At 45.4% G+C, this 13,679-nt stretch overlaps 1 protein-coding gene across 1 annotated transcript in view; it reads left to right on the plus strand.

Annotated features, from left to right (window-relative positions):
- STAG3 (STAG3 cohesin complex component) overlaps positions 1–13,679 on the plus strand; it is a 1,294,449-nt gene that overhangs the window by 492,032 nt on the left and 788,738 nt on the right. The window contains exon 11 of the mRNA XM_086945989.1: positions 9,551–9,674. Coding sequence (XP_086802115.1) covers positions 9,551–9,674 — 124 coding nt within the window. The remainder of the gene's footprint in view (positions 1–9,550; positions 9,675–13,679) is intronic.

The following is a 13,679-nucleotide window of genomic DNA, read 5'->3' on the forward strand; positions in this document are numbered from 1 at the left end:
CAGATTACACTGCTGTAACCACTGCCAAGCAGTTGGTTCGTGAATTCTCCCCGCGATACGGCTTGCCCCGTGTCGTGTACTCAGATAATGGACAGCCATTCTCGTCCGAGCTCATAAAACAGGTATCACTCCTGTTAGGTTACCAGTGGAAATTTCACTGTGTACGACACCCCGAAGCAGCAGGTCTCGTTGAGAGACATAATCAGACCCTGAAAACACGTTTAGCGAAAGTCTGTGCAGAAAAAGGTGTAGATTGGATGGTAGCCTTGCCGGTTGCCCTCTTTTACATGCGTATGGTGGCTCATTCCAGAACCGGACTATCTCCTTATGAGGTAGTCTTCGGCCGACCTCCAAACATGTGGGGTACGCCTATGCCTCGAAGAATAACTGATGTCGATAGTAACATGTTGACAGATTACCTAGTTTCCTTGATGTCTGCACTACTATCTTGTCGTTCACAGGTCGCGGCTGCCTTCCCGGACAACACCCAAGTAAAACCGCATGAAATCGTTCCCGGAGACCTGGTGTTGGTCCGCAACTTTGACCGATCAAGCCCTCTGGAGCCCAGGTGGAAGCAGCCGAAATTGGTGTTGATGACCACGAGGACCGCGGTGAAAGTGGAGGGCAGAAAAGGGTGGCTCCACTCCAGCCACATCAAAAGATTTCATGGACTGTGTCCAGAGACTGTTTTCAAGGACTGCCCCGTTCCAGATACTGACTCTAAACTCCCCCTGTCAGAAAAAACTCCGCAACAGGAGTACCGAGCTAAGTTAAGGTCTAGTAAGTCAGACAGCGTTTAATTGTTTAAGTCCCCCCCTGGGTGAAGCGGTTAGACAGGTTTCTGACATGTATAAGATAGACCCAAGTAGTCAGAGAGATAGGCGAATTGAAAAGAGAGACAAATATTGCAATAACTTGCACAGCAGATGCGTCATTACGTTAATTGTTATGTTTATTCTGAGTATCTCGATAATATGCATAAGCTTGATGCTACATGTTTTCTTTCCTCCTCTTGGTTCACATGCACATATTTTCTCTAATGACACCGTAGAGCACACTTTCAGTGACCTGCCCCCTCATGAGCTGTCCTATCGATTAGCACTGCGCAACAACACTTTTATCCGTATGTTACACCAGTCACACCAGACCAGCAATGCTACGAATTGCTGGGTATGTGGCCGACTCCCTCCTTATCAGAAATACAAGGGAGCTCTGCCCCTCTATCCTTACCCGTTTACACATAATGGTTCGTGCGGTGCATGGTTTACTTTAATGTCCTCTTTAGACAGTGAGTCCAAAGTTTCCCAAGGCAATTGGATATGGGGAAATCTGAAAACGGTTATGAATAAAGCATGTTTCCCAGACAAGGACGGTCTTCCCCAAAGGACAGGGACCGATCTAGAAAATGAAGTTTATGGATTAGGAAATTTTACCCTCAATCTAATGATTCTGAACGTTCAGTCCGAGACTAATTCGGATTTGCCGTTTATAACAGTTTTACCAGTAACAGGCGTATTATGCGTTAGAAAGAATGGTTCAGTACATCTAGGAACAGTGATTGTAATACTGTGGTCGAATTCAGTGATAAAGGAAAATCTACTTTCAAAGCTTCCCGCCATTCCTATTTTATTTGTGGTCAGACAGCTTATGTACGTCTTCCCTTAGATTGGGATGGAACGTGTTATATTGCGTTCCTATTACCACCTGTTTTTCTAGCACCACCTGATTATCATCGAAATACACATCTTGTGCATATAAGACATAGAAGGGAGATCAGGTCCCCAATTGTCGATCAGACTGAGACATGGGAACAATATACAGATTTCAATAAAGGATTCTTTTTCTTTGTAGGTCCTGTCCAAAACAGTAAACTGATACGCAAATTAACCAGAACTCTTGAAGCAGTAGTGAATGAGACTACTTCTGCCTTAGGTAACTTAACCGAAGAGCAGTCTGCTATGAGACTTGTTGTTCTTCAAAACCGCCTTGTCCTTGATGTCATCCTGGCCGATAGGGGCGGGGCTTGTAGAGTGATCGGATCCAGTTGTTGTATTTTCATTCCTAATAACGCACCATCAGTATATAAAGCCATAACAAGGCTTCATGAAATAGCTCATCAGATACACCAGAATCCAGGCACCTGGACATGGTCCGGTTGGCTCTGGAGTGTGATATCCGCCTGGGGATGGAAAGTACTGTCATTCCTAGGAATAACACTGCTCATAGTATTCAGTTGTTGTCTCTGTCTGCAATGTGGGCCAGCGATTTGCGGCTTGTGCGCCACAGCTTGTATTCCCCTTCCAAGTCCACGTTCCCGAATGATGAAAGATGAACAAATGATGTTATATGAACAGATAGATGGTCTCATGAGAATAGACATATCCTAAAGGGTGTAGTAGGGGCCAAGGAGGGAATGAGGGAATAGAAATTTTCAGGTAGCCAATGTGTCCCCCACTCGCACCCTATCCATGCACCCATGTTCCATGTATGTTGTGTAATTCCCTTCCCGTGTCTGCCATAAAGACGCATATGCATTTGCGTCCATTGTTAACATGTCAGTTATTCAGTTCTCCAAGAAAACCACGTTAAATTGGCTTCTAGGCCTATGGTGCCAACGTCTTTACATGGTACACTTTTAAATATCGCACCCGTTCTCCATGTTTTTCTGGCTCAGCCGAGCCAGGCCCTTAATTGAGGCTCCGAGTCTCTTCTGTCTCTGAAAGCTGCTGAAAGCTGCAGTTTAGGTATGCATCCCTGACCTTTACCTTACTTCCTGCTCAGGCGAGCGGTGCCCGGCTCGGCCTGACCTGCCTGCCAAGACGATATTTTGCCTACAAGTTATCTGCTCAGCCTCCGCAAAAACACATTCCAGTCTAGTGAAATAGGTAAACATATTCCAGGCTGCAGAGCAAAGGGCCCTGCCTTCCTGTCTCCATGCAAGTGATTTACTGAACCCGTTACCATGGTAGGCCCATGGCCCCGCTCATTGCATGAAGAACCATATGCACGCACTAACATTCAGTATTGAACGGCCTCTGCCCGAGAGACCTTTTACTTCAGACAACACATCCTCCAAACATAAGATATCAGATATGTTATAGGTGCAGGTCGTTCTGACACCCCAGACACCAGACTCCTCTACTAGTGCTAAAGTCAAGCCCCCCAGCTCTCCCCAGTTACACGTCATGCCTAGTTGCGCACGCATTCAGGACAAAGGTTTCTGCTGACCCTGCAGAATCTCTCTATGTATCCACCCACCTATGACATTTCTGTGACGTTTCCTGCACACACCTCTGTGTACGCCCCTGTACACGCCTTCTTTTACGCACATGTGTTCTTATCTTCTCTCTTTTCACTTGTTACGCCTACTGTATTCATTTCCATTATACAGTTTTACTATATATAATGTGTGATGTCAATAAAATGTTGAATATCCCTTCCTGAACCTTAGTGGTGACGGAACTCGATGCCCAGTGTCCCGGGATGCTTAATTAAAGCCCGTATGACTCAGATACCACGGACTCTGCCTCATTTTTTTTGAGCTATCCTTATTGTCAAGTGAATGTATAGAAAAATTGTCTGGTAAATTATATTTACCACAATCTCCTGAAAAGGTTATGTAGAAAACCCACTGCTGGCAAATTCAACGCTACATGCAAAAAGCCAACTCCCACATATCCTGGTAAACCGCATTGGATATGGGTAGCTGCTGCATTTGAAACACAAATGCTCCACATTACATAGTTGTGAACAGGCAGAAGAAGAAGTCTTCAACAGATTTGTAACAATAAAGTTTTCAAATGTGTTAAGAGAAGCAACCTGGTGGAAGGTCCAGGTAGTGGATAGACAGACATTACTGATCCCTAAACTTGAAGAAAAAGGTGAGTCAGTAACTAGATTAATTTTGAATTGTTCAGCAGAATCCAAAGAGCTTTGTAAAGTAGTGAGAAATCATTTGTGGTATTTTACAGGCAGATCCACCATTGGTCCCACTTTGCCCTCTAGACAGAGTATTATTCATAGAGATTTTGGCTTCATTCATTGCACGAGATGCAAGGCATGTAGGAGCAGTAAGAGACTAAGGAGTATGAAGTCCCAGGCACTAAAGAAGCAAAGATGATTACCTAGCTTGTGAATTGTAACTCGAGCTTTGAGGTCTACTGCATGTAAAAAAAGGGAGGAGAGGGAGTCAAGGCTCTCAGACGACTAGAATAATTGAAATGAGAACTCTGCCCCTTTGTGGTTTGAATCGCGATGAAGAGTTGTTACCACACACAGGCTGAGACTGTTTTTATACTGTCTACCTCTTTTACACTTTGGGATTTTTAAATAGTAAGAACTTTTATTACACAAGTTTGCACAAATCACGTAGTAACTTTATTGTTGGGCAAGGACACTTAATATGACAGCCTTGGCTGGTATTCCAAGTCCAATATAGCCTTTGCAGGACAATGACATATTGGTAATTTCTCTGCAGATTGGCCCTCATGGATTGTTCCGTGTACATCTGGTACAATCTTGTTAATTATAGAAATGGATTGATTAGTATCATTAAAACAATTGAATTAATTGTTTAAACTGGGTAAGTGCAATCATAAGCCGGAACAGAATGTATTTAGGAAAGAAATTGCTTTTAGCTGGCACAAAGTTATATATGTGATATTTATGAAATATTTAAAGAAATGAGTATTTATATGTATTTGATGACCATTTTTTGAATCAACAACATAAGACTCAGTTATCGGACAACATGATGTAAGATGCAAGGATACACTATGTATTTTGATACATTCTAAGATGGCCCCCAAGGGACATCTACTACGTTCAGAGATGTTTAAGGCAGGTTCTGTCACGGTTTTAATAAAATAAGTTACTTGTAATCACTCTGGAGTGCACAATGTTCCTTTGGGGAGAGAAACGAGCCGAACGTGAGACAGTCCTCACAAGCTTCAGCAACTACTACACTTGAGAGCGGCAGCTTTAAGGCAAGAACTTGGAAACTTTGTAGAGATATATAGATATTTTTTTTTATTTTTCTCTATGATATGTTTTTTAACTGCTATTTAATCTGATTCACTTACTAAAACAAAAATGCCTCTGACACCATGGATCGAACAACCATTATTCTGTCCCAAAAGATTTTTTTTATTATCCTTGGGGTATATTCATTTATATTGTCTGATGTTTTTGAAAACACATTTTATTGAAGAAAGAAAATTACACATTACAACATAATGCGTTGTACCCGACATTGCATAACCTGGCGGCACGTGCCCCCACTCACACATATCACCCAGCCAGGATATGACCCCGCCCCCCCCCAATAACGCCTGTGGGGCACCCCAGCCATATGTGCATATTATTCGTCCCGCGAGAGCCGCGTCATTGGTGCATAATATCATCGTTTCCATGGCACTGATAATATATAAAATACAGAATAGACCCAACCTCTACACCCCACATCTCCATAACCATTACAATGTACCATATTGTGCATTAGAGTAGTCCATGACTCCCTTACATCATCAACATCATGTTTAGGTATCCCCCCCGGTCCGCTCTACCGCCATGGAGCATTGCCCATCATATGTGGTCGTTATAAACGTGGACATCCATTTCATAGGGCTACTGCCCGATGGTGCTCTATGGATGTAGGGCTCTGTAACCCAAAAACCACTGCTGCAGCCCTTAACGAGTACCGGAGGGCGCATCACCTATGAGGATACATTCAAGGGCTCCTGGGATCAGGAGCACTAGAGCTTTGCAAGGAAAAAACAAAACAAAGGAAACTTACGAATACCATAGGAACAAAATCCCCCCTCCCTCCCACTAACTTGTGCAACATTCCATTGCGTTCACATCACTGCACAATATAGGGTCATAAGACATGTGTGCAGAGGAAGTATGTACACAGATCCACAGAGCTACAGTCTCCCCAGGATTCCGCCCACCCCTGACCTTCCCCCTCCTGGATATCCCCACCCAGTAGGTTCCCATGTTCACTCCCCAGGGAGATCCGCAGGCACCGCTGGGGCATCCAACCACAGCCCCCTATAGTCGGCCCACCTCTTCCATATTTTATAATGTTTGTGCGGGCATCCACGGGCCTGGAATATGTGTTGCTCCAATCCCATATTGAAATCAAGGCTATTTTTCCAAAGTGATAACGGTGGAGCCTGAACATCCTTCCACTTTTTTGCGATGTCCCGCTTCGCCAAGGTGAGCCCCAGGAGTAACAGGTGTCGTTTATAGACATTGCCCCCCACTCCCTCCATTACATGCAAAAGGGCAAGCTGGGGCGTGCGCGAGAGCCCCCACCCCGGGACCTCTGCCAGGCAGGAGAACACCCCCTCCAGAACCGATCCAACCCAGGACAAGTCCATACAATGTGTAAGAACGTGCCCTCTTCCCGACTACATCGAAGGCAGTCCGGGAAGGCCACCTTTCCTGCCCGCCACAGCCGGGCCCTCGTAAAGTAGACCCGATGCAGGTACTTAAACTGAATCAGCCGGAGACGCATAGCTATTGCCGCCCCTCGCGGAGCAGCCAATGCCTCCCTCCAATCTTCCTCCTCTTGGGTGCCCATGTCCGCCTCCCACGTCCTTCTCAGGTCATCCAGGGTCAGCGCGCTGTGGGTGACCAGCGATTGGTATATCTTATCTATTTTCTTGGTCTCCAGGTCACCCATGAAAACCTTAGCTTCCAGGGGGCTAAACTCCGGAACCGTGGCCACTCCCTCCAGGTAAGGAGAAAGCGTGTGCCGGAGCTGCAGGTAGCGGAAGAATTGGGTCTTTGGCATACTAAACTCCCTCTGTAGCTCCGCGAAGGACTTTAAGGTCCCCTGCCTGAGCACATCACCCAGAGTCGAGACCCCAATGGCGTCCCATCCACCAAAGCCCTGGAGGGCCGCCAGCTCCGGTAGGCGCCCATTGCGCCACAGCGGGGTTTCCCTGGTAAGGGTACCCCACTACCCCATGCGCTTCAATGAGTGTCTCCATATGCGGAATATCAGTCTAGAACCCGGTGGTAGCTCCTTTAACAAGGGCGTCTAGTACAGAATGGTATGTAGGGAGTGTGGGTCCATTCGGCCGCGCTCTAGCGCGTAAGCCGGGTCCCCCCTGTCCCCGTACCACCAGTCCTTCAGTAGTAGACGTTTGGAGGCCTTGTAATAGGACAAGATATCGGAGGTTGCAATACCTCCGCAGTAGGTGGAGGGGAAGCTTTTACGGATTGCTACGCGTACCGCTCCCCCCGCCCAAAGAAACTGCCCCAGCGCAGAATTAACCTGCTGGAACCATTTGGGCGCAATCGGATATGGACGGTTCTGGACCTGATAAAGGAACCGGAGGAGTGCGACAATTTTAAAAATAGCTGAGCGACCGTAGATAGTAAGAGGCATACGCGACCAGAGTTTCATGTCGGCCCGAGCCCGCTCGCACTCTGGCGCAATGTTTCTCTCCCACGCCACCGCCGGTGCGTCGGTAAGGAACACCCCTAGATATTGAAGGCCACCCTCAGCCCGCTGCAGAGCAGAGGCCTAGGAACCCACCAACCTAGGATCTCCCAGTATCCACAAGGTGGACTTCCGGGGATTCATGTATAATCCAGAGGATTCCCCAAAGATACGCATTATCTCCAGGATCCTCTGACCCGATTTGTCCAAGTCAGTCAAAAAGAAAAGGACGTCATCGGCATACAGTGCGATCCTGTCCGAGATCCCGGGTGCCCACTCCAGTCCCGCCAGCTGCGCATCTATTTTGTCCAATTTTGGGACCTAGTTTCAACTTGGTTCTATTGAGAACCTCTCTTGGGTAAAGCCAACGCATTTCGACCTAAATGGCAATGCTTTGTGCAAAGGTGTTGCAGAAGCGTACCTTCAGTTGATCGGCACGATCAACTGAAGGTACGCTGCTGCAGCACCGCGGAAGATAAACACAGCGACCGACTGCACCGAAACACCACTGTTGCAGCCTCGACCCGTCCACTGTGTAGGATGGCAGTTCCCCAAGGGTGAAAACACACCGAGGGAGTACGTGCGTTAGAAGCCCACGTCATCATTGAAAAGCACAAGGACAATCCAACCCATTCCTTGGGCTCCCAAGAATTGTGTATGGTACGCAAGTCCTCCTTTGGAAAGACTTACTATCCCTGATGAAGACCTTCTCACAAAGCATTGCCATTTAGAAGGTTGAAACGCGTTGGTTTTACCCAAGAGAGGTTCTCAATAGAACCAAGTTGAAACTAGGTCCCACAATTGGACAAAAAAGGACCTAGAAAAGAGGACTCTATTCTTGAGTTCTGTCTTCCACCTTTGACCTCTTCTTTGGCTATAAAAGTATCACAACTCAAGGATAAGAAAAGTAGTAACTTGCCTTTGCTTTATCCCATGGTGATAGATTGTAGTAGGATCAGTCTTCACTAATGTTTTAGGATGTTACATGTACCTTAGTATCACTGTTAGATTTATTACTTATTGAATAATGCACTGTATGTTCTAAAGGTTTTCTGCACTGTATATAATCATTAGGCATATTGTTTTTGTTTTTTGATGTGTACGAATAGATAAGAGAAGGCAAGATAACTTTGTCTAGTTTGCCTAGTGAAAGGCATGAATGTTTTGTAAAATAAATGTGAAAAATCAGACTATATAAATGAATATACCCCAAGGATAATTAAAACATCTTTTCGGACAGAATAATGGTGTCTGAGGCATTTTTGTTTTAGTATATATATCAGGATTCCAGCCCGAATCACTCCCCTTTGTTTTACCCATTTAATCTGATTCAAGCATGGGGATCTATAAAAGATCCAGTACTGGAGAAGAAAATAAGTTACTTTCCTGTAACTGTAGTTCTCCAGTATTGGTATCTGTCATAAATTCGCATGTGATCCACCATTCCCCGTTGATAGGCTCACCTGCTCTTTAGTAGTAATACTTATTTACACTTTTGCTCTAATATTCTGAGAGACAGAAGTCTGAGGGTAGAGTTCTATAGGGTGTTGCCAACTGATTGGTCGAAGTTTAGTTTCCTATAAATTATAGGGATTGTTAATAAAGTGGAGGCTTTATGGCCTTCCCAAGCTATGTTTTACATTACACTGCTTTTCTAGTTGGACCTTGGGACACCCACTTCGGGGAATGATCAAGCTTGTGAAACTATAAAAGATACCAATGCTGGAGAACTACAGTTACAGGTAAGTACCTTATTTTCTTACAGGTAAGAAACTTTTTTCTTTGCTGCATAGCCCTTGAAGTGTCTTTCACTGGCATATTGCCAGTGAAACATAACACATAAACTTAATATTAATGCTTATTAATATTTCAAGGTGGAATATTCCTTGAGATTGGTCTGTGACATCGCGGAACAATGTGCTGTTTACATGTTTGTGCCACACCTGTATCAGGTGAGGGGAATGTTGAGCCTGCTACCTTCACTTTTAAGTCTTCTTTTGAACCAGATTATTTAATCTAGAACTCAGGCTTTACTCTGATATCACCCTGGTACAGAGATCTGACATGTTCAGTTTACTTTGGCTGTCATTTTTGCAGGGACTCCATCCCAGAAATTCGTACAGTGTGCATGGAAGAGATGGGTGTCTGGATGAAGAGTTACAGCTACTCCTTCTTAAATGATGGTTACTTGAAGTATATCGGCTGGACTCTAAATGACAAGGTAGATCTCTCTGATGTCAAACAGAATAAACAAACATAGTTGTTGGCGGAGGAGACTAAAAACAGATAGTTTGGTTGGATTCATTGAGGGAGTTCTGTATTTGTACATAGAAAATGTAACTTCACTTTTTTTTTTAATCCTGGTGTCTAAGGGTGCCTTTACCTTTGTCTGTTATGGAGATGAAGACTCAACTTTTCTAGTCTTTTACTTCCCAGGTTTACCTCTTGCCCTGTACCAGAAGGCACTGAACACGTGATTCTGTAGTGTGTCCTGTAGTTTTTCCTTTGTTACCAGACCAAAGTTGTGCACCTGTGCTGCTGTGCCCTCCTTTCTGTAGGAACAAATGTATCATGAATTCCTTTTGAGTAATGTAACTGCCTACTACTAAGCTGGGATCTCCCTGTGTGCACTGGGTTCGCACAAGGTAGTGAAACAGTAATGTGGCTGCAACCTCCCATTATGCATAGCATGAACAAAAGTTGTAAGGACGTTTTTGCAGGAAGACCGCATCATCTTAAGGAGTTTTAATCCCGTAGCTCTTGCACCTCTTCCTCACTGAACCAGCCTGCAGGCAAATCCAAATAGATGGTAGAAACTGATGAGTCTGCTGGGATCCCAAGCAGAAATTGGGAACAGGTGATTAGACTGGCTCTGAATTTTGCCTGCAGCCTGTGTTTCTAGAAACCTAACCATTCGTCAAGGTTCTTGACTGAAGCAATTAAAGTAAGGCATCACTGCCCTACTGTTGTCATAAATGCTATCATTTCAGATGTTGCATTGATGTTGCCAATGCTGTCTTGGAACATGTTATGGAGGATGGAGTATGCGAGGTTATAAGCAGTGCATGCTGAGGACGCAACTTCCTGTTAGTTCACTAATCCACTTCGCCATCTTCAAATCTACAATTTGTAAACAAAAGAAAGAAAACTTAAACTGTTGGTATGAGCACTGCAAGCTGGATTTAGTGCTGCCGCTTATTCAAATGGTTGCGCTGCCCATAGCTACTCTCATGGGCTGGCCCTTCATTGATCTCATGGCTCCTCCTTACCAGCTAGCCAACCAGAGGCTTAGCAGAGGAATTTAAATAATTCTTTGGAAGCCCTCTGTTTGGGGCTCATACAGATGATTAAATGCTGCACATGGGGTCTGAATTAGAGACCCTCAAGGCTGTGAGTATTTGAAACTTAAGGAGGACAAGAAACATCCATGCAAACTTGGTGATTGCTGTTCACATAAACAGACGTTTCAAGCCCCTGCAGAAATACCACAAACTAGCAACATCCTAAGTCCTTGTGCAAAACTTGATTGCACAGTGTTACTTTACGCATCAATTTAGAATATCTTTGAAATAAAAAATAACTTTAAAAAAAGGGGGGGAAACATCAAAAGTCCTTCCAGCCTCATTACTCAAAAGGATGAGTGCCACTAAACACCATCTGCCACAGGAAAACCATCCATGCAGTGAGTTTTCACTGCCCCACCCTATTATGTTCACTCTGGTAGGAGGAAGAATCCCCAATCTACTATAAGAGTGCAAAGAAAGAAGAGTGATGGGTGCTGAACATTGTGGAAAATGGTTGATCTGTGAGATTATGATCATTAATCTAACCTTCCAAAGACATATTAACCATTAAGAGTTACTCTAGAGTACATCACACTTCTTGATAGTCTGGCATCTGTATATGGAGTGCCTCTGGGAACGTCACTCAACGCCACCCTGTTTAATGCTTACATTTGTCAGTTTGCAACAATTGTTCAGAGGTTTTGTATATCGTCTTTCTCGTATGCAGAAGACACACATTGGTGGTTTCCTTTGCAAACGGCCCAAATCTTGAACACCAGCAATTGGTGACTTGCTTGGAAAGAGTAGCCAATTGGATGACCAATTGCTGCTTGAAACGAAACGGCTAGAAGACAGAACTGATGATCCTAGGGAATAATGCCGTACCCCAACCTTTGACCAGCTTGCTGAGCTGTATGGGTAACACCCCGGCTCCAAAATCCCCCATTAAGAATCTGTGAATGTGGTTGGACAGAGACCTGACAATGGACTACCAAGCAAAAAAACTGTCTGACACTTGCTTCAGGCTACTTAGAATGATCAGGTAGATTCTAGAACTGATCCCAGAGCATTTAAGAAACCGTGATTCAAGCCCTGATAGTTTCCCGCCTGGATTATAGTAACTCTATTGATGTGGGTTCTACGAAATATGCTATAGAAAAACTCTAGGTCTGCAAAACACTACAACGGGGCTTCTCCTCAAAATCACAAAGCATGAACCAGTAAGGGAATCTTTGACATTGCTCCACTGGCTACCTGTTGATGCAAGGATTACATTAAAATCACTTTACATTGACACAAAGTAATAAAGAACAATGGCCAAGCTAAATTTAGAGGCTGGTCCTCCCACATGTCTCTACCAAACTCATAAGATCGTCCCAAAAACACCTCCTTAGAACCACCAGAATTAAAAAAGCGAGATGGGGTAAAAGATCATTTGCACATGTGGTTCCAAATTTATGGAATGATTTGCCCCTCTGAGTAAGACTAACAGCAGAGGAACTCACCTTTAGGAAAGAACTCAAGACTTGGTTATTCCCCCAGTAATTTCTTTTCTGATGGATACATCTGCCAGTGAATTCCTCACCTTGTGAATATCCCCTTGCGTCAGCAACATTCGGAAATCCTTTTGTAGCTCTTCAAGCCGACGTGGACGACGTCACAGAAGCACGGCATCGCGTTCCGCTCTGCTGATGTCACTGACTCCATAATAGGACTTATTCGGCGTGATGACATCAGTTCCCTTTTTTCCGCGTCGTCGACGCTAACTGTTTTCTACGGATCCTCAGTAGCTCGTTTGATACTCTGTTACTGTAAGTTGTTTCCAATGTTTTCTTGTTTCCTGTCGAGATGTCATCGAAGAAAACCGTGTTCAAGCCCTGTGGAGAGTGCGGGAAGAAGATGTCCATAACGGATCCGCACGAAGACTGTGTATGGTGTCTGTCTTCTGACCATGACGGCCAAAGGTGTCCATGTTGTAAGAAGATGAACCCCAAGGCGCTGCGAGAAAGAGAGGCGAAGCTTCTTGTGGCGAAGACGAAAGGCAAGAAAGACCGGAAGAGTTCGAAGTCCTGCTCAAGGGGGTCGAGGTCGCGTTCAAGGTAGTCTTCGGGGCATGCTTCTCAATCCATGAAGAAGCATAAGAAGAGGAAGCACGGGTCTCTGTGTCATTCCGAGAGAGAGTCGGATCCGAAGTCGAAGTCTCCAGGCCGTCGACATCGGAAAGATTGTGTCTCCTTCACCTGTTATACAGGATCCAGAAGGTGAGCCCTCGCCCGTGGAGTCACCTGACCAGTTTCCGACATCGAATCCTTCCCCGGTGCTGACACACTCTCCACCTCGAGAGGAGGAAGAGGCTCCATTGCCTGAAGTGTCTGCGACTCCGGAGCATCGTCCTGAGGATTCGGTTGACCTGATTCCTGTACCTCGACAGGAGTGGCCTGTGGGTCCACACCCTCCATTTCCAGGCCCAGGACAAGACCAGACGCATTATTTAAATGCAATGTATGGGGTCTTCTCGAGAGCCATGTACCCCTCTGGAGCACCGGCTGGTCCCATGGGTCCGATTGCCTTTAATCTGGGCGTCACTCAGACATATGCACCGGCGCCGTTTATGCCTTTTATGCCGGCACCGGCTCTGTCTTGGCATTTCTCAGCGCCGAGGTCCTCGCTGATTCCATCTTCACTGGCTCCAGTCTCGACTCGCCCTCGTACGCTCCAGTCGATCCACTGGCTCCAAGCTCGGCGCCGTCGGAGTCGGTTGTGGCTCCACCGACCTCGAGAATTAGGTCTCGGCGGGAGGCACAAAGGCTTCTGAAGGAGCAGAGATGATGATTTTTTCGATGACCTTAAGGAAGCAAGTGGTTTGGAGTTATCTCCGCAGTGGGAGCTTTCCTCGGCTCCTGATGCCCCTTCGAAGGATGTAGCACCATATCACATGGTCG

Source organism: Lissotriton vulgaris, chromosome 12 (assembly GCF_964263255.1).
Source record: "Lissotriton vulgaris chromosome 12, aLisVul1.2, whole genome shotgun sequence".
Lineage (NCBI taxonomy): Eukaryota > Metazoa > Chordata > Amphibia > Caudata > Salamandridae > Lissotriton > Lissotriton vulgaris.